Raw genomic sequence first — 24806 nt, 5'->3', positions numbered from 1 at the left:
ACTGAAACGAAATGTGAAAACGGCATTGTTGGTTTAACGCATTAGTGGCTGCAGAGAAATATACCTCGATGTTTACGCGAGGCTTCGCATCGTAATTCTGTATAAATAGATTGGTATATTTAGGTTTGTGCGAGTTGCTAACGATACCGAATTATGTCTGGAGAGGTAAATTAAGGTGGCTGAAAATGGAGATACACATTACACTTAATATTTATCATCGTGAAAGTATAGAGAGGATTAGGTGTTAGCAAGTATATTTTCCGGATATTTATTGTTTGAAATAACAATTCAACGAACAAACTGATTCACAAGCATTTTAACTTCGTTATGTACATTCGCATTTTTTCATAATTTCTCAACTACAATGAATATACTGCTCTAATCATCGACACCTCGATACGTTTATCACCTAATTAGATATTCATGTTACTCGTTGCTGAGAAACCTCGAATGACAACTGTACAATTCTCATCGACTCTCCATGGGCACGGCGATTACCACGGTACTCTCAAACGAATCGATCGAATGCCATTTCAGAGATAAAGAAACTTAATATGATTGTATCATCGCTCGGGAGTCTTCGCGAACAGCATCGATCTCGTTTTAGAGTACCAGAAACTTTTGCGAAAGTATCGCTACCGCGACATGCTATTAACTATCCACTCTCTTTTGGCAACATTCCCCTCCCGCACTACCAAACGGACCAAGTATATTACAAGAACGCGCCATTCCCTCAGGAAGTTTCCAACCGCTGGTTCTCCGTCCCATTCAGACTGTCCTCGAGTACCTCGAACTCCTCGAACTCCATCTTGCCAAAATCATCAGCGCCCTTCCAATTATTTTCATTCACCTGCCACCTGGTCAGAGCGCTGCCAATGAATCGGCTTGTATAATTCGACTTGGCATCATCCAGACTGCCCAGTTTGAAGTCAGCCTTGAAACTCTTTACGTCCTTGCTCTCGTCCTTTTTCGGCTCCAACCCAATCACCACTGGTGGCTCTCTCTTTGACTCCGATTCAGCGGTCCTATTGTCCTCCTCTTTTGCAACCTCGTTCTCCTTTTCTTGCTTACTGTCGAGCGTAGTAATCTCGATGCTGGGAGTTTCCGCAATCGTGTACTGGCTCAGATCAGGCCCGTTTTCTCGATTTCGGTGCCTCAGATGATTCTCCACGAGTCTACCAGTCAGCTCCAAGCGGCTATCGCAGGAGTTGCTCTTCACCAGCCGGAACTTGACGTAATCGTTCGATCCGTCGACACACTTGAATCTGTTCTCAACTACTGGCGATATCAAAGGACCGTTGCTGGAGTTCACCACCTTACCACCGTAGTAAGTGACCGAGGTGCCACACTCGCGAATCTTCTTGAGGACGTCTTGGGACACGTAGTGGTGGCTTGGACCGCACGCCTCGTTGCCCTCGTCGTCGTTGCAGTCGACTTCCTCGTCCTCTGAGGAAATGCACTGCACTCCGCTGCCGGGATCAGTGTCAGGGTAATCGCTAGACACCCCAGAGCTTACGCTGCCAGCGTCCCAATTATTGTGATGGTGATGGTGGTGATGGTGATGGTGGTAACGATTCATCTTGTTCTTGGAAGAGGTCGAATCGCTGGGTGACGTGTGACCGCTCCTGGCCTCGAAACTCTGGGCCAAAATCCTAGTTTTCGACTCGCAACGAGGACTGTCCAACTCGTCCTTACATCCCACCACGGACGCATTCGAGGACGTGGATTTCTCCATGTTCTCGAACAGTTTCGTGAGATCCTTCGCTCTACTGGAACACCTAGATCTGACATAATAATTCTGTTAAAGCAAAGGATACTCCATTTCCACACCAATGAACTATCAATAGTTTTGTTAATGAAACTATAAATTTACCACGGGATTTGAAAATATTACTGTCCTACCTGGTTGCCTCGTGCACCTTCTCGGATAACTCGTCGAAGTGGCTGTCGTCGATGCTACTCAAATCCTTCATACTGGAGCTCTTCCTATTCTTGCAATCCCCCGTCAGTTCTGAATTCGGGCTGTTCTTCAGCTTGAGCGTGTTCTCGAACATACGCCTGACATTTCTCACCGTATCAGGATCTGGCAGTTCCTCGTCGATGAGCTCTCGGTTGACCCTAATGGGATGATAGAAGAAGTGTTTCCTGATGGATGACTGCTTCGGGCTTTTAGGGTTACCACCGTCCGCACTCTCGCAGTTTCTCTCAGGGGTCTCCGTGTCCGTTTTCTTCTGTACCGTCCCGGCGATCTTGCAGCTGGGCTCGGACCTCGCTTTTCCCACGGTAGCAGGCTTGCGTTCAATGGTCTCTGCCCGTACAGGCTCGATAATCACCACGTTATTGTCCAACAACAGCTCCTGAAAGGAATACTCCCGCAGATACTGCATCAATCCATCGTACGTGACATCACCACGGCCGCTATTGTATATATTCTTGCTGAACATGTTGGACTTAACGATCTTATAGCGCACGTGATCGAACTCCTGTCCGTCTTCTGGCTGGCACTCGATCGAATCCACGCAGCTCCTCGACCTAGTCAAATTGTTGTGCGATTTGTCGCTTCCGTCAGGCGACGGACCTTTATTCCTGCACGTAGGTCCGTGATCTTCGTCGATGCCATCGTCAACGGACCTTCTTCTGGTGTCGCTTCCGGATTCCGACCCTAAGCCCAGATCGGAACTCTCCGATCTCGCCTCGAAACCTAAGCTACCTTTCACCACGCTGCACGCCTTTCCAAGAATGTTCGACGTCCCTTTAACGATCCTCTCGAATCTACCCTCGGATTGTTTCCCCTTAGAGTTCTCCTTCTGCGTAGTTTTCTGCTCGAAATAGCTCTTCGTGTCCTCCACGCTGGAATTTGCCTCGTGCTCCTTCTGGTTTACGGTCTGAAAAAACAGGGATCGAGACTTACTCTTCTCTTTATAAACACGTAACAGAGCTGTTAACGAATAAATGGAAGAATTATTTTCCTGGCACTTACCTCCGAGCTCTTCAAGGCTCCATCGATATCGTCGACTTTCCCGTTCGACATAACCGCGTCAGACTCGGTTCTGTTTTCCCGGATCTTCTCGTCCCTGGTAATGGGATCGATTTCCGCAGAGTGGTGTCGATGCCGCTTCTTAGTCACGTCGTTATCGACAATCTTGAGCACCTGTGGCCTCCGCGACATGTCTTCCTGCTCTTCGGTATCCGAGATCCAAATCGACTTGTAATCCTCCGACTCCTCGAACTTTCGACCGACTTGTTCCTCGCTGGAGATCGCTAGCTCCTCATCGAGCCTGTATCTATGCGCGTCGACGTTCGAGCACGCGGATTCTCGGTCCACGTATTCGTTCTGAAAGCAGGTTGCCGAGTTCCCCTCGTCTTCTGAATCCACTTGAACCTCGCGACACGATCCGTCCTCGTTCGTGCGTCGAGACGATAGGTCCTCGATGGACGTTTCCAAGGAACCAGGTTCCTTCTGCTGATAGTCTTCCCCTTCTAGGCTCTCTTGCGGGCTGTTCCCTTCTTTGGTGCTGCTTTCTTTACATTTTTCCTCGTCCGTGGCGTTGCTCCTCGTGGACGATCTACCCTCTACGACACGGGAGTCCAAATAGCCGAGAGACTTTAATTTGTTCGCCTCTGGGCTCGCGTCGTTTCCCTCCTCGAAATTGTTCGGAGCGTCCCCCTCGTCGAACTCTAAACGAACGTTCGACAGAGGTAATAGGTTCAAAACGTCGAAGTATTCTAACTCGCCATCGTCCTCGAAGAGGATGCTGTCCAGGCTCCTGTGCTCTTTCCGTTTACGTTTTACCTGTGACAAAAATTAGATGATCGATTTTTCGTATATCTGTTAAAGCACAGTTGAACTGTAGAATCGATTAAAACGTTTCATCATGTATGTTCGTATATTATAATTTATGACAATATTCGACGGAGGTTAAACGAGCCGCGGACATAATTGAGTTCGGTTCAGCAGCTCGGAAACTCATTAACATGCACGATCGTAACAATTCTAATCGGATCATTAGAATTCGTGAAATACATTCGAGCAAGCGTGTTTCTTCGAATACTAAGTAACGCAGCGGAGGTCTAAACGACTTACGGAGTTGCTTGAAAAATTCTAATTAATCAGTGCAGTCGCCTACTGAACTTTAAACGAAGTTCAACTACATGGAATTGCTAACGAACTGCAATCAAGACCCAGGCACTTTCCGTACCTTTAAACGTATACTGTTATGAAAAAAAGTTGCAATGTTTACTATGATTACGGAATACATATAGGAAGCACTATATTGATCTTGCCAGCTGCTTATCTACGCAAACAGTGATTGCTCAAACACGACACTTCGAAGGGATACCGCTTCTACTGGCTTTCGAAATTTCCACGAAGCGCAATGTTCATACTTATAAAATCGTATGGAAATTTGATTTCACCCTTTTAATCAAAATCGACACTCTACATCAACGACGCGGTAACCCTCGTCCCGAGATGCCAGGGGCTGATAAAACCAGAATTGATCGCTCGATACTAATCCGTACGGAATTAGCGGTCTCCACTTTAGGCGTTTCATCGTTATTGTGGCAAGATCTACCTTGAAATGAGATAGTTTAATAGCGCCGTTGTAACGTTTACCTGGGTATAAATGCAATCGATGCTGCGATTGCCTTCGATGGGCCAGCCGTCTTCCACTACGTCCACCAACCCGCTAACGGTGTCCAATCCCTGCACACTGCGATAGCGTCTCGGTGATTCGGGCCAATCGAGGATATTTAATCGATTAGGATCAGTCCGATTACTTCGTGTACACGGCAGAGGATCCGGAAACGAGGGTAGTCCCGAAGGGATCGAGTGAAGGCCACAAGCTGATCGGGATTGGTAGGACTTCGCCTCGTTGAATCGCTCGTACGAATCAGATAGATGCTGTTGAGACTTGGAGAGCCTGAGATGGAGAAAGAAACGCATTGAATAGCTGTACACCACTCGTCCAACGCAAATGGCGCATTTAATATACGCGGCGCGGATAGTTAGAGATTAACGATGTACTTCGGTGGCCGTGTATGTCCTTTGTTAAGCGACGTATGTCTACGACACAATACCGATATTACAATTGGGCTCGTTGAATGCTCTGCGCTGCTTTAAGAATGCAATTCATTTTAAAGAAGAAAAAAAGACTGGTAATAAGAACGTTTCGCAGATTGAACGAATCTGTTATTCCTACGTTCAATTTCGCTGAGTTATTTCTCCTCGTACGCCCACGATGTTATTCTTAAATCAAACGAAAGCTGGGGGATTCGTAAAACCGATGAATCCTCCCGAACGTTTTCACTCGGTGCCCATAAATCATACCCGAGGAATAAGTAGCGGCGGATGCAATTTTTACCCATAAGGACGGGAAGAATCGGTAGATTCGAAACGGCTGTTGCAAAGCTATATTATTTAAAGCAATATTAAACGTATCGAGCCACCCGCAGCGAACCGTAGAAGGATAATGGAAGCATGAAAGTTTCTTGTCCGGTGTGTGACTCGATTTCACGTGGGGAATCTCGCGAGTCCGCGAACAGGTTTCTAGCTGGTCACAACGGGTTTTGGAAACGCGGCGAAATCGGTGGTAATTGGACCCTAACAGTCGGTTAATTTATTCAACCGGGCAGCGCGTTCCCTTCGAAATATTAACTCCGTCGAGTTCAATGTTGTTGTCGACGCGAAATTGAATCGAAATCAAACTCGTCGCGCGCGGGAACGAACGATTCGTCTAATTGCCGGCCCAGAATTCGGTGTTTGTACCATGCCACGATTAAACGTAGCGCACGGCTGATTGGAATCGTAATTACTGAGAGCGTGTTATTCTCTCGCAAAAGCATAGGCAAAGAATAAAGAACCGGACAGTTGCACGGAAACGATGCGAACCGAGCCATTACGCGCAATTAAAAAAGCACGAAACAACTCGTTATGCTCAACGCCTTCTACGGTAATTGCCATTCCTTAATGAAAGATATTTTTTCCTCGCCTTGTAAGACGCGGATCTCGCGAGCCGTTGCTCTCGTCGCTCCTTCAGTCTGTTCCTTTTTATACGAATCGCACAATCGGATTATCTTTCTTGATCGCTCACAATCCGTGAAATAGAAATTCATCTCGAACGGTACGTTCCGTGTACCTGGCCACTTTTTTTTTTTTAATCGCGTATCAATAACTCCTCTTTAACCGAGTGAAACTTTCCATTTGCCTCGAGATGAAATATTCGCGAACCTTGGCATATTTCAGAACGGGATACAATTCGAAGGATGATAGGTGTTTTTTCAACCAGCGCGGTTGTTCCCGGTTAGAGTCGTCGCGTCATCGTTGTCTTTCGAATGACGTTCGTTGTAACTCACCTGTCCTTCAAAGAGTTCCGATCGATTAGCTTGGCACGCGGGATCAATTGATGCCTCCTGGGCAAGTCGAAGGTCGATTGCCCTAGCCTGAAGTGATGCGCCTCTCGATCGTGTCGAGATTCGTCCTCGGATATCACCGCAAGGCTCCTCGTTCGTTTCAAGAGCTTCCTGCGGTCCTGCGTGGACTGCGCTGAATTGGCCTCGTGTCGTCCCCCTTCTCTGCAAGACGAACTCAATTTGCATTTCGCTCGTTTATGTTTGAAAATAAATGAAACCAGACTGCGAAAACTCGTATATTGTGATTAGAAGACATCGTTATGGGAAATAGGAAATAGCATTACCAGTGCACGCTAGGGCTTTGCTACGCACCCGGCCAGCGTGTCGATACCATGTGTTAATAATGGATGCGACCACATATCTACAGCCTCGGGCTTCCGTTGTTTGTAACACGACAATATGAATGCATGATACAGAACATCGTGAACTTTAATAATCCTTTCGCGGGAATCAACGTCGTGTGAAGGAGCAAAAGGATTGGCGTACGTGAGGTAGAAGGATACGGCACGTGGAAATTTGTTGTCTCGGACCCCGATGTAATCACGTTGAATTGAATAAGTGCGCACACGTTTCACTTTCCGCTGATCCGAGGAAAAATAGCCGCGCGGAGAATAAAAATAACGTTTTCAAACCCGCGGCAAGGATCAGCTGTCCTTCTGACGTGCACATTCCGTCCACGGTTCACAGCTCGAACACGATGCGCATGAAAAATCTGCTCAAAGCACCGGTGCATAATTTCGCTTTACGTAATCCCTTGACGAAGCTGCGACTCGGTTGCAGGGTATACTGAGAGGCAACCGTATTCATCGGTCTTTGTGCTAAAATCGTGCACTAAATTATATAGCATTACGCTCCTGTGGAAGAGGAAATTTTATAACGTATGTTCACTGTCGTGAAAGAGATCCTATTCACTTTTTATTTGTCAGACAAGGATAAAAACAGCATTTGCTACTTTTTTCCTATTACCGCGTACACATATCGAGGACGTGCAAAGTGGTTGCAAAAAGTGTAGATACGTATTCATATTCTTAATAACACGCTTTTTGCCACGGTACAAACTCTACGTTCAATTTCCATAATATTGTTTACTCGAGAAATTTTTATTCAACAGAAATTTAACGCGTGGTACCATTTCTGAATTATCGCATTTCGTTGCTACGTCGACGATTAATCAATTTATTATGAATATTAAATATTTAATCACCAGATGAAAATCGGTAAATCCATTTTGTTTAGGATCAAAAATCAGAATCCCTGTTTGCTTGCAAGCTTGCATTATTGGGAGACAAACGAAATGGACAATGCAACGCGAGTCATAAAGAACGATCACGTCGTGGCGATAATTGTTTCGCGTGGAATGTGCACGCACGAACATTGGTTTTAATTGTGAAAATAAGAAAATTGCGCCAGTAGAAATCAATGAATGGATACGAAGAACGCAGGTTCGCCGTGATATACGTTAATTAAATCCAGGCAGCATCAGTTCTCGTTTAATGCGACCTGGTGTCGCCGCTATGTCTGCCATACCGGCTTGACTAAAGTGCGTGCGTCTAACGAACCTAGATGCATTCTACGAGACCGCGACGATCACGACGACAGCTCGCTATCGTTCCCGTTAACCGTCAATAATTGATACATTACTGCACTTTTGCCAGTTAATAACGGAACGAGGCAGTGGTGCGTTCGTTCGCGATACGCGACCATAATCAACCAAGTGGTCACGCAACGTTCGCCTATTTGAAAACTGGACGAAACCACGCCTTTATGGGTCTACTTGCTCGGCGAGCGTTGATAGAAATTAGAAGGCAATCTGTTTCCAGTGACATTTCGAGTGTGCCTCTAAGGTATTACGTCGTGGTACGAAATCTTTAATAAAACTGGTTGCGCGAACTTTGACTTTAAACGTCGTTTCTTTATTGGGAAGCGAAATACTCCGAGATTCACGATGCGTCCAATAATGAAACAGATCGTGAAAAGAAGGTATTTACTTTATACGATCTGTTTTGGTAGAGCGATCGAGGATCGTGATCGACTTTCGAGAGTAATTAGACCAAACAACCGCGTAACGCTGCAAAGGCCACTGCGAAATTTATGTCAAGATTACTTCGTGACGAAATGCACAAACTCAGCATTTACGATTCGCATACTAACGACTGTCTCGGTGTATCGTAAGTCCGGAACAAATAAAACGTGTAACATTAGTACTTTAACTGTTGTACATAAAACCCGATAGAGTTTAATGACAATGGTGCCGAATGCATTTTAATTGCAGAACGTGGTTAATTAAACAAAGTAGGAAGTGAACGATGTAAATTGCAATTTAATTAGAATACGTTTCAATTAAATGATGATTTGCACTCTTCGTTTTGCTTTCAGTTCTGTTGAATCAATCACGTTGTTCGATCGAAGTGAACGGCTTAATTTCAATTTGATGTTGAAGAATTAATTAATATTCGAGAGCCATAAATAAAGTGTTCAATTTTCTATGCTCGCTAACAAAGATGCACGATAATTGTCTAACTTTAACTCGGGGACAGAATTATTCTCAGTATTTTAAATACTTTTTACTAGGCCGTTCAATTTAACTTCAGAAACGGTGCCTATTGAAAAGTAATTTACGTCTTTCCCCGCGAAATTACCTGGAAGTTTAATATCGCGAGCTTTCTCTTTCGATTGATTTAACTTTAATGCGTCCCCAGAAAATCTGTATTACTTAATCTTAAACTCGGCGTAACGTTTCTGAACAAATCACACGAGAAGCGCAATCGCCAGTCGAGAAACGAGTCCAAAGACTCGTTAATTTCCAACTAAATATTCACTAAATATGCAAAAACCTCTCTGTGCTAAGGTAATAAAATACGAAATATTGCTTAACAATTTTCAAGAAGGTCGTAATTTAAATTATTATTTATTGGTTTATATACGATATCATTATATCGCGATAAGCTCTTCTATGTGCGAATAATTGCCAATCTCTCGTGTGACATAAGAAATCGATATTGTGCCACGATCGTGTGCAAAAAAGGAATTGTAATGTTGTTTTTACATTTTTTTTTCTCTTTTTTGAGCGTAACTAATAGCCTACCCAAGATCGACGATTTTTCCGCTCGAACAGCGAGAAACTGCAAGTAAACGCGTCCTTTCGACTGGCTTCGAGAACACGAATCCTCGAGGCCAGGATGCAAATGGCGTATCGTCATCTCATTGTGTTCGACTGAGCACGGCGGATCGTTACGTAAGATTTTTGCCAAGTTATCTCAGCCACTTTTACGAGCCGCTTTTCGAGTCACGTTCACCGACTCTTCTTCTTACCCTCTTCTTTTGAAACATCAGACAACTTTCAGCAAAGACCGTGTAAAAATTTTAAACGAATACCTCTTCGAAGGACTTTGATAGTTCAAAGCACGCTTGTTCTTCAGCGAAATTACAAAGTCACAAACGGCAGAATAGTCCCAAAGAAATGCTTGTTCTGTCAATTTTCTGACGCTAGACAACATTCGAACAAGCCCCAGATAAGATACGCTTTTCAAGCTTTTTCCGTGTTTTTCGATCCATTCTCCCTGTTATTTTATTCTTTTTTTTTTCTTTTACAAGTAGGACTCGCATTCAGGAATTATCGAGCAATGTTCTATCTGCAATTTGTCTAAATCCGATCACGCGTGTGCACGCCGCTGTTCTCCCTGAAATTCGTGTACCAAAAATCGATCGCGTGCAAACTCGCCCCCGAGTTATGGCTTTAATCGGCTTATCGTTGTTTTCACGGCACGTTTTCACACAATTTTTACGACGTTAGCTAAGAAAAATGTTACACGCGAACCACGGAAAAAGAGAGACGCCGAGAGCCTTTCGCGATTGCGATTCGAATCCTTTAATCGCTCGGATGACATCAACGCGCGGCCCATTTGTTTCCGCGCGGACCAAGCTGCACGAATTAAGAAAAGGGGGTACGACGAATCGATGTTAAAATGCTTTCTTTTTCTTCTGCATCGTAATATCGAAATGCTAGTGGTACAGAATTACTTTTGGCGGACGAAACACGCTTCTGCAGTACACGCTGCATTGGAATCTTTCCGTAAGGGTTGGTGTACTTCGATTTCAATGTATGTAGCTGCAAGGGAACACGAGATCAATGCTACCTTGTTTCGCTTATTCCAAAGACTTTAATGCAGCAGCAGATGCCTCGATGCGGAGCGTGACGTGATTTGTTCCCAAGTTTCGCTACATTAATCCGGGCAGAACTTGACGAAGTTTCGTTCGGAGCGATGGGTTCGCGTGGGAGCCAGTTTTCCCTGGCTGGATGAAGGGATGCCCAAGAATACGATAAAATCTTCCGTGACGCGGCATCGGGATATAACCGGACGATCAAGTGATTCGTGATTTACGAACTGTTAACACTGAAGATCAGCAAATGGAAACGAACGTTGTCTGGCTAGAAATTGGCTAATTCGATTATATACTTTCTCAAATGCTTTCTCGTAAGAAGTAAAATGTTTCTGACGTGGATCGAGTAGTAGAAATCATGGCATGCTACCATTACCATTACACGTTAATTTTACTCTTACTTATCACGTAATGTGTAATGGTTCCTTCGAACGCGACACCTGTCAAGAGAACAGTGCTTTGGGAGTACTTGAAATCTAACAGGTGAGCAAGTTTAACTAAGTTCGTAATACTTCGTATTTATCTTGAATCTGCCTTAGTCAAACGGTACAGCGAACGATATCTTTATTTTTCTATCGAAAATTTTATCGTTTCTTGCACGATTAGCGTGTACCGACCGCGTGTCCTACATACCATAGAATTGTTTTCTCAGCGTGTTCCTTCGAGTTTACATTCGAACGAGTCAATGAAGTCGTTTCAGTCGGATCTAATTAATAATTCACAGTTCAATGCGACTATCGTTAGACACGTAGAATCGAGATTGAAGCCGGATGGGGAACGTTTTTAATAACGTTGTATAGATTCACGCAACGGCGTCGATTTTAGTTGCTCTTCCTTTAAACGCTATCCATGAAGGTATCAGAATCGATACAGGCTTCCGGTTGATCGGACCTCGATCATTGCACCCGCGTGCAGCCACAAAGGAAAGGCCTGAGTCTGTACGTCGAGAGAAACGCGGCTGGAATATCCTATGACACAAACCGGAAGAAGTTCCGCGGTCTGAACAGTCGATGGTTCACATCTAGTCGATAGAAACTGCTCGTACTGTTCACGGGTCAAAGAAGTTTGCATAAGATGTTCGGAACACCACGCTAGGAGATGTTGCGAGCCTCTCATAAACGCTCTGCTACCTTTAGCAGCGATCAGAAAATTTTGTAAATTATCGTTCAACCAGCCGTTCAAGTTTTACTTGGCGTAATCGTTATTAAATTACGAGCCGTTTTCGAGCTAATTAACATCGTCGGGAGAATTAACTACTAAAGCGAACAATCGCTCGTGTAACGATGCTCTTCAATTCTCTCGATACTAGAATACCTTTTTTTCAAAGAACAATCGCAACAAACATTCCATTTTGTTACTTAACCCTTTACCCGGCAGGCAGAACTTTTAATTACTCGTACTACTAGCGCGGTTCAAGCGGGATCGTTTAGACGAGAACAATTCCAGCTACCAGGGCTACTTGAATTCTTGGAATTAACTCCGAGGCAACATTAGCTGACAACGGGTCATTTTGAGCGAGAGTCGTTTCGTGTAAAACGCGAAAACAGTAATTGCTCCCGCGGGCACAGGAGATGCGTCCAGCCTTGAAGAAGTTCCGGCTGCACGCGGAAAAACAGGAGCACCGTGTTTGCTCTCGTGCCGCCTAATGGCCACCGTTAACGCAGTTAACAGAAAAGTGTTAAGTAACGATAATCGATTAGCGGCGACGAGGTTTCAACAGAGGTAGAGTGGCGATCGTAACAGCCGCTCCTGACGTCAACTCTTCTTATTTGCCAGGTTTTTGCGCGTCTGTTCACCTGAGAGTTGCCTTACTGACCTTGATCGAGAGAGATCTTTCGTGGATCCGACGTTAAAACAGGAATTATATAATTGTCAGCCGAGAGGAGAGACAGGCGTAAGAGAAGACCGTGACTAATATTCTTGTAAAATAAATAACTTCGAACACGATTAACAGCGGAGGTATTTATGTACCTCTTCCGGATAGACCAATCGCGGTTATATAATGGAACTCTGCTTGTCGAAAATATCACGGGTGCGTGTTTCCAGCGCGTTACTTTCCATTTCATAGGGTCTGCGGTGATTAAAAATTCTGGGTGATCGCAATGTTAGAGAGCATGCGCTCTAAAACTTCGTGGGCAGAACGTTCTTCTTTCTTATTGAATGAGACAACAAGTAGTTCGACGCGTAGTTGATATAGCAATTACAGGAGTTCCTTGGAAGTAATATCACTAAGATTTATCGGCAATATCTCGACGAATAAAAGTATCGGTTTAACTAGAATCTATCTGCCAAACATTCAGCTATACATATTTATTAAAACTTCTACATCGATCAAGCAAACCTCCAATCTTCCTTCGTTAAAATCGCACAAAGTAAAAATCGATCCAAGGCTCATCCATCTCACTGGACCTACTCGCAGGCTCGACGAAGTTTCTGCATCGTTCGATCAAAACCCCAATTACCATCCGCGGTGGAAATATCAAGTAAAAATTGATTTACCCGACATCGTCCGTCACGTATTCTACGCTCAAGCTTTAAAACTCCCATCTACAGATCAGTGGTAAAAAAAAAAGTCAATTACCTCCCTAAATTTGTTGTACCAACCCCACTCGCAAGTAGAACAGCATTCCTTACCAGTCCAATCCTCCTGATGAAGCGTCGGATTCTTTGGTTCACCAAAGAATGGCGATTCGATTGGATGAACAGAGCAATAACGCACCCACAAAAACTCTCGACACTCGAATCGAATCGAGCCGCGAGAAGATTGATCTAGGAACGATCGCGACGTACCGGCTTTTCACTTTCTCGTTCGCGCATCGACTGGCGGATATCGCCTTGTACCTGGCCGGCCGATCGCCACTGTGCACCTGTTCCCTCGACAGGACAACGTGTACCCGTGTCTCCACTCGGTTTATCCATCCGTAGTGGGAGTAGAGTACACCTCGGAGGCGCGACGTCATAGATCCGTCGACTTGGAAGCAAGACGGGTTACGAAAACGACCCGTGGGGGAATCATCGATTTTTGGCCACGAACCAACGCCGCCCACTTTACCCTCTAAATTTCTCTGGGGCGACGGTTAATAATCGACCACAGGAGAGAAAGAAAGTCAAAGAATGAAATTTCATCCCGAGGGACATTGGATTTCAGAGGGGATCGAGAAATTCGCGACAAGTTCCATCTGGAACTGAGTTCCGATCGATAATTCCTCGGTGCTGCACAAGAACGCAGAAATTTCGCGTAGGAACAAATTTTACAACTCTCTATGGCAATGTAATCTTCTACTTAGTATAAATGAAATGGTACCTGAAACGTTTCAATGTTTCAATTTTGGAGTACATCATGAAATGAGTTTTATCGGTAGTTCGTACAACCGTGTATGGAAAACACGGTTCGTGCAACCGACGGCATCTAAAGGATTATCAAGGAGTTAATCCGCTACTGTGTTACGTTGCACACAGATTGATTCAATTTATAACTTCCTGAGAGTAACAAAATCTCATCGGAAACAGATTCGTCGAAAAATGCGTTTATAAGGAAGGAAGGGGCAATTGCTACTTTACTGATACGAATAATAATTACATATTACCAGGAATTTCTTTGTGTTCAAATGATTTCTACTTCCTGTCGGATCGTTTAACATATAATAGATCGTACGACAGTTTTCTTCTGTGATCGTTGAAAATAAAAGTAGAAGAAAGGAACAAACGCCCCCGCGAGACAATGGCGACTTAGGGACGTTATTATTCCGAGCATCGAGGATGACGTGTCAGGGGCGTTCACAACAATGCCCAATGTCGAAGACCGCGATGAGACTCGAAGGACTTGGCTAGATACGATCGAGTGTCGTAAAAGTCGAGGGTCAAGTGGCAACGACCGTGTGCCATATTCGCCAGGATTTAACAAGGACCACCTTCCGCTGTTGCGGGCGGAAACGAGTGATGAATTATCAAAACCTTTCAACGCACGATGGGTCGTCCTCTTTTTAACCCTCTCAGCAGCCAGCGGCTTTCCAAATTGCACGCCTCTTCGGAATATGCTTTCCCCTTTAATCAGTTAAAAATCTTTTTATCGTCAGAATGCGTTCGATTAATGGCGCATTCCTTTTTCTTTAATATACAAAGTTAGAATAATTAGATATACAAAATGAACCCAGGGTAGGTTGCAACCTTTAACCTTTAGCTGTACTCCCCCTTACGTGTCGATCGTATGCTCTGCTTAAACTTTTATCGCACTTTTTTCACGCGCTGATGCTCCTTTTTAGACACGCGATAAACAAGTTAATTAGATACCGAACAGATAGACGAACGTAGATGCGTAATTATTTTTTGCTGCCATACTCAAGTATACCGTCGAAAGGATTAATATTTGCCAGCCTTCGGCGCTATTAATGAGCGATTGTTACAAGGTCGAGGATTATGAGTATCGGACCTGAATCGAGGATCGTTACGCAACGTTTGTTGACGCTCGAATGGAGAACGCGAGATCTTTAAAATTCCATGGATGAAAGTAACTTGTTACGAGCATAAAACTGGCCCGCTACGGGCACTCGCGTGGTTTTTAAATCGCACTTTGTCTTACTTCGTGACTTTATCGCTTACGTGACGATCCTGAAAGAAGAAAAAGTAAAAATGCGTACAGTCTGTGGAAAAAGTATACAAAAGAGGTTCCTGGAAACGACAAAGTTCAAGACGTATAAAACATCGTGGAAAGAAGGAAGCACGGTGTTGTCTAAGCTTGACGTATGCTAATTACGCTAAATCGCAATGTCAATTGCACCTAGACGTAAATCGTGCATGTGACGTGCGTGTTTACTTTGCAGATGCAACGATTCGCATAAATAGATATGCGCCTGGGGCCAACATCGATTTCCAACAACGGAAATTATCACAGTCTATTAAAAGCAGAAACGAATACAGCAGAGAGATATGATTCTATCTACCACTTGTCATAGTAGCGAGCAAGATTCTCCTAGCTCTATAAATCGTAGTCATAATCGTTAATTCAGGATTGCCCTACCCGGATTTCTCTCGTTCAAAACTTCATCCCTGAAAGCGACACACTGTTGGCGTCTAAAGTTCCACTAACACCCGGAAACGAGGCAATAGACAGATACTTTCATCAATGGGTTACAAAATCCCATGATTCACGCTATTCCCAGAGGGCATCGTTTGGGGAGTAACGTTCCACTCTAACATCCTGTAAAATTCTTTTAAGCGATAAGAGGATTTTCCAGTCCTGGTAGCTCATTTTAAAGTAATTTCCTGAAATTTTAGCTCGTCTACGGATATTAAAAATCCATTAACCATTGCATCGAAATAACTCGACCGTGACACGGCCCAACGCCTGTAGAGAACCACCGATATGAATATTTCAATCGGTCCCGTCGAGCGTTGCGACATTCAATCGGGAAAATGCTCGTGCCACGATCGAACGGTATCGAAAGGACGCGTTAGTGAAGCGCTTCAAACATTCACGTGACATCGTTCAATACCTCTGGTTGGATGAACGAAAGACAAATTAGTCGCCGATCAGTGGAATCAATGTTATTTAGCATTCGATTCTCGAACAAGCCGCTTCAAGGGACGATCGCTGAATCGCGTTTAATCATCCTCGATGGTGTTAATTGTCGCATCAGCCGAGGAACCGCCAGCATTTAACGATCGAGAGACTTTAATGGGTTCTCCTCCGCAAAGTTACTGCACCCTTTAAGCTTGCAAATAATTGATCCTCTAGGTCGATGGTAATGGAGAACTGAATTGGAATTGTGCGAGAAGATGAGAAAATTTGTTGCAATCGTAATTTCTTTGTGAAAACTATTTCATTTCGGGGGAGAACGAACAAATTATTATTCCGGATAAATAAACGCGAATGAAGAATATCGTTTTTCTTTTCACGTTCAACGAATCACGAATGCAATGTCACGTGAGACCACGAAGAAGAAAGTGGCCGTGGCGCTTGGCCTAGGTACCGCTTACACCCGAGTCACCTGGATATGCACAACACGATACTTTCCTAACGATCGACCAGCTTTTATTTCGCCCCTTTTCTCGGAGCTCGCGTTTCATGCGCGGCTCGTTTTTCCTCTCGAACGTTTCTGTTATTACGCGATCTGTCAGCGAAAAAGTATTATACATGCGCATGCATGATCGCCTGAATCTCAATTGAAGCTTTTGTTGGTGGGACGTACTCGCATCGTCTGCTCTTCTATTTGATACCAGCTTAAGTTGCATCGTTTCCACTGAAATCAGTCTGATTCCAGCAGATCTGGATAAAAATTACTTCAACTTCACGTACCTTTCAAAGGAAACGATAATCACTGTTGGGAGAAGAATCTACAGCTTGTATCGTTACCATTAACATAGCGTTTCAAATGATAATGAAGAGAACATAGAGGAAAATCTGAAATACAGTGGTTTTCCGACAAACGTGACTAACGAACGTGAAATCGTTTGTTTGGAGAAACGCTCCCGATAAAAGGACTACGTGTACTGACGTTGGCGAGAAAAAACATTTCGCGTACTCTTTAACGACACAGCATTCATCCACTGTGCTTCAACGATGCCGTATCGCACGCTTTCTCTGACGATTTAATGCGTTTTCGTCTGTTTCCTGATCGAAGACGCGTTGAATGCATGAAAAACGATAATCGATCTAAAATAGTACAGACAGCTACGTGAAATATGAACACATCGATTTCTCTAGCACTGTTCCAAGAGAATTGCGAACAAAAGTTACCTGATCGAACGACGTATAAAAAACTTTTTCCAAACAGTACAAATAAAACTAAAGGATGGACCGAGCCAACCTCGTTTCTGATTCGTGGTCGATACGCAACTGCAGAGTCGAGGAAAAAATCGCTGCTTAATTTCATCCCCCCTTTACCACCCTTTTTCGATGAATCACAAGGTTACCAAGGATACCATTTTGCCCCTGTACGAAACAAAAACGCAGTCCCGTGTGAACCAGACTACGCGTATAACAACCCCTTCGAGTTGTTCGTCAGGAAACGTTCGAATCATCTGGAACCCAGGTGGAATGATTCACAAGGCTAACAAAATGGAATGATTCAAAAGGCCAAAGATCGAGCTTTACGCTATACATGTAATAACAGGGGATGAAATACGAATGACTTACACTGCCTTTACACAGTCGACAATTCGAATTTCATTGCCATGGAAAACAGGAGAAATTAATTTGGTGAAAGCGAGAAGTAATTGGAGTAGCAAGAGTAATCCGACCCAGGGTCATTGACGTTCACGACGTGTCAGAATCGATTGGAATCACTTTCGATAAGGGAATCGAGTACCGGAAGAGAGGCTGCGGTTCGTGGCCACGATCGCGAGCTAGGAAATTTTCTCGTGACCACGATCGTTTGTCGCGGGTCGCAAGCTTTCCGTGACTCTGCCATTTTATAGCTTGTTGCATGAAAATATCGATCTGATTATTTTTATATTTTTCTTCGTTAGAGTTTTCTTATATCATCATCCCTCGTTAGAATTTTCTGCCGCCAGCCAGAAAATGGAACACGGGGGAAATGTAACATCCGTATGATATTACCAAGAGAGGGAATTATGCAAATGTCTTGAGAAGTAAGCAGGTCGAATAGGAAGTAATTGCTTTTTTAAGAACGATGGCGTGAAGCAAAACTCGTGGAGAAGAAAATGCACGAAGATGTTATACAATGCATGGAAATGAACGAGAGTGGCTGTTCATGCAGTCAAGGGATCGCGTCTGATCGAGGAACTGCTCTTACCTAATGTGGACATCAATTTTAATATTTCTACGCTTCGAGGCTCGCTAACTTCTTTACGTAACTTTTCGTGCCCGACATGAAAACTAAAAAACCGTACACATCCGTGCGTGTAACGATCCTATTATTACGTAAATGAAAAATCTTCGGCGAGGTTGACCACAGATTGATCATAACTCGAACGTCTGACAAATGTCGAAGTCCATCGATGGCCGCGTGGTCAGTTTTAAACGGATACGTAAATCATAGAGTCGTTGCATAATTAATAAAACGAGTTAACAAATACAGACAAGATGATCATAATGCTCGATTTACAATGGTAACAAATCATACCTCTAAGGCATCGCGATTCATTATCAAGATCGCGGCCCTTAAGAAACACCTGTAGAAGGGAAGCAGTCATTATATGTGAAGAGGCGTTAAGTCGAGGGCGTCCCGGTTTCCGTTCAATAAAATGAAAAGTGGCATTAGTTGCTCGTCGTCGCGTGATTCCTTCTGACTTCGGAAAGGTCGGAAAACGAAGCCATCCAGTGACAGGATGTTGCACAATGGGGGCCATGTTTCTGTTCCCATAAAGGAATTTCATGCGAGCCGATGACGATTCAAAGGCGAGCCGCCTCTTTTCATTGCTAGCCGTGGAATTTACGTAAAAGCAGGCAATGCGGATATCGGGAAGAAAAAATGCTTTTCTCGCTCCTTGAAGCTTTTACGGGAATTCTTAAACAGAGAAAATCATAAGACGGAAATTGAATAATTCCAGTTAGTAAAGTCGCGTGGAGAATTCCTAACCATATAAGTATTCGACTGTAAAATTAATTCTTCCACTGTTCTCTTTCTCTCGGGATAATTTTTTTATGGACTGCCGTCCATTAGAATAAAGAAACTTCTCTCTGAGAAATTAGATATAACCAAATCAAATTTTATCTGCCGGGGAGAAAAATCTGTTTCACTTCCTGCTGGAAATAATCATTCCGTCAGAGAGTATCCTGTGTATAAAATGCCTCACTGACGAAATTGTTTTTCTGTTTGCCCGCACATTTCTCATTTTCACTCGTTGATATCTCTCGATCGACATGCCACTACCATCTTGCTTCCAACTAATTGCTTTCACGCGTGGGGTATACAAATTAAATTAACAAAACCTGCCTGACTAGCTATTAATAAGTGGAATATCTGAATTCTCCATTAATATTTCACGATGTTTATCCCAACCCTCTACAATCAATCTCTTTTTATCCCCCTCTAGAATCAATAATTAAAATGATTAATACCTCCATTATTTAAAAGTTTCTAATTTTGATTGGTATTTTTTTTTCGAACTCTGATCGTTCCCTTTATGGAGAATATAGTAAAGGCCAAGATAGAATAAACCTTGATTCTCACTGATGCTCGAAAGATCCTTGAGCGATGGTCACGGTCTGCAGAAACATTCCTGCATCGTTCTAAACTATTTTTAACGCGAATATTTATGCTACAACTAGAATTTGTCATTTGTTAACCATACAAAAAAGAATTTATACGGTTGCAACAAACTTTTGGCTAACTTATAAATGGTACCTGGAGTCCTCGGCGTTCTCCACGAACTCCATCGTCACCTGGCAGTAAACGATCTTCACCGCAAACATGGCTCACAGGCATCGTTTCACATCCACCGGTAGCGTCGTCCCGCGTTTTCAGAACAGAAATGACTGTTCACTGGCTTGCAACACGAGCGAATTTCGATGTACGCTCTTCGATGGTCGTCCCTTTGTCCTATACGCAGCTGCGTGCACGCCGGTTGAACAGAAAGAGACTCGCGACAAAACGGATATCCGGTGTGTTCCGCTGTGCCGGACTCTACTCCCCCGTTCTGTCGCGTTTCGTTCTCTCGATTGCCACGAATCGACTGCGCTAATTAACGATCCGTCCTGCGTTTGTTAATTTTCCCTCGAATCTCGATTCTACAGCTTGCTACGTGCATTCCACGAGTGCTATCGACGCGAAACGGGGAGAATTGCACACGTCCATTACGAGTGACGCGACTCGGGCTGTGTTTTTTATTTGGTGCACAAGTAGGACACGAGAAAACATTAAAATGAATTATTTAATTTGCTTGTAAAGGAGAACGCAGAATTACGGCGTAGCTTCAATATTTTCTTTTCATTACAAGTGGATGACAGAAACGTTCACTGATAAATGAACAGTAAATTTACTCGAGAAAGTAATTAACTCATTTTCTTTGATTAAAGGGTTAAGCGATGCTTGCTAAATTCTAGGATTTTTCTACCACTCAGGTTCCCTTGCTCCTTTTCAATTGCATTAAACGAGAACGCTTTTGCTGGATCTGTCTATTCAAAACGGTTTCCTGATACAAAGTGTATAAAGTCGAAGGAAGTTCCTGTTGTAATTACAGCTAGAAGTTATTGCCCGGAACGATGGTTTGCCTTTCATTAGTTGCGGCCGTATTAATTAATGTCGGAACACGAAATTCTTCTAAAGATCGTTCGTTTGCCGCGTAAAATCGTTTCCAGCTAATTGTACACGCGCATCTCCGGATCTGGTTTATTACGTTTTCTGTGTTTACATTGGATGCTGATTTGATGAGCCGCGCGCATAGTTCGCGAATAAAAGGAAAATTTTTGCAAACAGCTGCCGGGTTCGTCAATGGTATTGCATACACGAGGAGAATTTCTCGAGTTTCTAAAAGCATCTAATTAGCGAAACTGCGGTATGCGTGCAGTTTATCGAGATGCTGAATGTATAAAATAGATTCAGTCGAAAAGACAATAGCTATGGAAAGTTTCGTACATCAAATACAATTGTATATTTAGCATCATGCAAATCGTACAAATTATATTTTTTAAAATTGTTTTATCCCAACTGTTAACCTAAAAAATCCGTTTCTCTCGTGCTAAATTATCTCGGAAGATCATCAACGTTTCTTTTGAAACGGGGATAGTTAAAAGGAAGGAAAGTACTGTTAGAAAGAGAACAAAATTAATGAATCAACGATTAGAATTGTAATTGTTGCAAATGAAAAGATAAGCAGACATTATACGTGAAATTCTGCCATCGAAATTTCTACGAAAAAATCCTCTCTCTGACCTGTTTTCAAATTTCGCGCGGCGGCAAGCATAGTAACGACGCGCAATTCCATCGTTAATGAGCATGCGCCGGAAAATCGTTTCAATTGCGACTCGTACAGCACGCTAGTCATTATGAAATGAAATTCTATTCCGCTCGGTGTACGCACTTTCCAAATCAATTCAATCTCTCCTCCTTTCATTTCCAATCAGGTCTGTAACCCTTTCCCATCTTTTTGCAGCGCATTATAAAGAAACTAACGATAAATCAATTAGATAGCAGCAAGAAACTTGTAACGATCGATCCAGCGCATGCGCCAAGAAATCGTACAGAAAACGGGGTTCACACGATCTATGACAAGAAACGTACTCGTACCTTGTAGCTTTTTCTGCAAATGTTTTCCTTTAATCTATCTCAGGGCTACTCCACAAATAAACTATATTACCTTTAACCAACGTTTCTCTACCGTAATTATTTTTCCTTCATCGTTCGCCTAAAGAATAATAAGAAACATCGACGTGAAAAACGTGGAACTGAAAGCGGGAACGTTCAAAACGCAAGGTATAGACGCGCGCAAGGTCTCGTCTAGGATCGCGTAATTAGACCACGACCGCGTTAATAAGCGCAGCCTTTCTGACCGTGTCGAAATTCCACTAATTAACAATTAATCGTTCACTAATCATAAGGCAGGATCTCGTTCGAACGGGATCGGGCGGTCGCGAGTTTAAGAGATTTTCACAACGCCCGGGAAGTTTCCTAAAAGCAGTTATTCAGAAATTGCAGGTTATTCTATCGTATAATTCGCGGCGGCATTCCTAGTGCCTAAGTAACGGTCGATACAACGAGATCCTGTTTAATAACGAAACGTACCCGGCAGTAGATTAAAGTAATATCATCGTCGACTATCACAGTATAGCGTACGGTTTCTGCTCTGATATTTATGCGCCGTGATGAGGTTCCAGACGATTTTTCGAGTTCATTAAAAATCTAGGCCAACGATGTTGCCCTCTCTCCCCTTCATATTATGATACAGCACAATTAACTTACGATGTAGCTAATCTCTGTTATACATAATTTCTCTCTTTTTTCTTCCCTTGTCTTCTCTCTTTCTCTCTCCGTACGGTTCCCTTGTTGTCGTCTTGCCACACTTGTTTTAATTAAGGAGAACAATTTTTTAATGACTCGGTCCACTGAGGCGGAATTTAAATGTAAGTGGAGTGTTCGTTGATCGATTGGACGATGGCTACTTCAGACGAATGAAATGTCCTCTCTTTACCGTTTAAATTGTATCGTGTAATTTTATGTAATTGTGCGCGAAATTAGATTACTCACCGATGGCATTTTTGACGTTGTCTCTCGTGCACCCATAATGCCTCTCCAAGGGTATGGGTTCCGCTTTGTACTCCACCCATGGTCAACCCTTGAACGACGAGGCCTGTTATGAAATTATTATTAGATAATTATTGTTGCATAATCCATCAGCGAATAGTAATTTTGTTTTAATGAATGCAATCAGTTAAGCAGGTGCCATATTTGGTTTGGTCATAATCTCATCATATTATCGATTCGTGTATAATCAATATCTTTTTCGATGCTTTGAGATAACATTAATTTATTTAATTGGACGCGAGATCGATCGCTAGTTATTGCATAAATAAATTACAGTAAATGGATAACGTGGTCCTGTAATTTTCACCCTTCGATCCGTTGTTATACTAATTTTATTTACAACTTTCATAACGGATCATTATTCACGTCTTCCTTCCACGGCATATTTTAACTGTTTTTTAGTTTCTTCTTCAACTTCAGCATTTCACGGTCCATTTGTACAAAGTATGCAGCTCCGGGAAAACACCATTGTATAAAAAATCGTGAATTTTTTGCGAAAAGTTGATTGAATGACGCAGAATATATAATAAAAAATTAAGTAAACCCTCGCGATAAATACAAGAAAAATCATTTGTGATAAATAGTGCATTTTCAATGCAAATGCACTTAATACGGCGCAGAAAGATTTAGTGACTGCATCCGTACACAGGTGGCGTTCAAGGGTTACGGTTTCTCGCCGTTAAAATTCGCGCAGCGAATGAATATATACAACTGGGAAAGCTTTCAGTCTTATGTTTAGTTGAACTGAGAGTTGTTCCGACGTTAATTTTATCCAGAAAGGGCCTGAACCTACGGTTCGAGGCCCAGTAATATAATAAAAAATAAATTCACATAAGAATTTTAGAAGTACATGTATGTTTAATTATCATCTTTTGAATAAGTACTTATAAGTCTATTTTAGGATTGATTAGGATATAAAATTTCAAGTGATATACAATAATTAAACTATCATTCATTTAAACACTAATGTGTTGATTTATCGAGAATCCAATTACCATCGAAGTACATAATTGAAACATTTCACCGAAAGCTCCTCTTAAAATGTCATCCAAACTCGGAGGATGAGATATACAGAAACCAAGGAGACACGACAAACTCGGAATTGCAATCGCGTTTGGCCTCACGAGGGGTGGGTGGCGTTTGTTACGAGATAGAATAATACATAATTCACCTACCCTTGGGGAGATCCCCGGCGATCAGTCGTTGTGCATCCTTGAAGAGGCCACGCCACGCGAGGAACGTTCACCGAAACACGATCAAGAGCACGCGACAAGAAAGGGAAAGCCTTTTCTTTAGCACCTCGCTTCCTTCTCTTTTCTTTTCTTTTCTTTTTTTTTACCCTTTTGCTCTTTCGTTTTGATGCGCACCAGAGGAAAACCTCGCGAAATACCGTCGATCGCGCACGTCACTTATTTGTTGCGCAGAATCCAGAGGTAGACTGGACGGAACGGGAAACTTCACCATCGCGAACTTTTCATAAAGCCTGGAAGAAGGGAGGAGGACACCAGAAGGTGGTGGTAGCATCTTTGCCACTTCCAGAGTTACGAACCGCCGGAGAAGAAGCGCGCGTTGGGTGCCTCTCTCGTGGGGGCGCACTAATTATCGGACGTTGCGCTTGCCGGTCGTTTAAGGGGAAATAATTGCAGACGTCTCGAATTCTGCTTCGACAGACTTTTCTTTCCCCGTGATCGAAACATTTTTTCGCGACTCCATTCAGTCATGGTCGCGGAGGAAGCTCACCTCGAGCTAGTTTCCCTCTCGGGACCGGAAGTGATCGTAATTGAAGCTTCGTGCAAATTTTGAAACTCGTGCGCGCACTCTTCTCACGAAATTAGCATTGAATTTAGAATTTAACACGAACTTTTGCCGCAATATATTTAGATTGTTATTTTTAATTATTGACACGTTGCGTGTAATTCAGAAAATAGTTCGGCGCTAGTACGTATGATGAAACCGATTACCAATAAAGAGGACGGCTTTCTCCAGATCAAGCTTTTAAACGAACGAATGTTCATTAATTATTATGCGAAT

The 24806-nt window shown here is 43.1% G+C and overlaps 2 protein-coding genes across 2 annotated transcripts in view; one reads left to right on the top strand and one right to left on the bottom strand.

The window, feature by feature from the left end:
- The window catches only part of Mcu (mitochondrial calcium uniporter), a 48020-nt gene that overhangs the window by 19248 nt on the left and 3966 nt on the right, over positions 1 to 24806 (top strand). The window lies entirely within an intron of this gene.
- Positions 267 to 22813, bottom strand: Jv (javelin). The gene is made up of 6 exons (XM_076896415.1): positions 22719 to 22813; positions 6355 to 6573; positions 4616 to 4922; positions 2981 to 3793; positions 1903 to 2885; positions 267 to 1784 (listed from the first exon to the last, which is right to left on the bottom strand). Exons 1-6 carry the CDS (start codon positions 22796 to 22798, stop codon positions 734 to 736), a joined length of 3453 nt encoding a protein of 1150 aa, XP_076752530.1. The 5' UTR covers positions 22799 to 22813; the 3' UTR covers positions 267 to 733.

This window comes from Xylocopa sonorina, chromosome 6, assembly GCF_050948175.1.
Source record: "Xylocopa sonorina isolate GNS202 chromosome 6, iyXylSono1_principal, whole genome shotgun sequence".
Lineage (NCBI taxonomy): Eukaryota > Metazoa > Arthropoda > Insecta > Hymenoptera > Apidae > Xylocopa > Xylocopa sonorina.
This window is presented reverse-complemented; position numbering and strand designations above follow the sequence as displayed.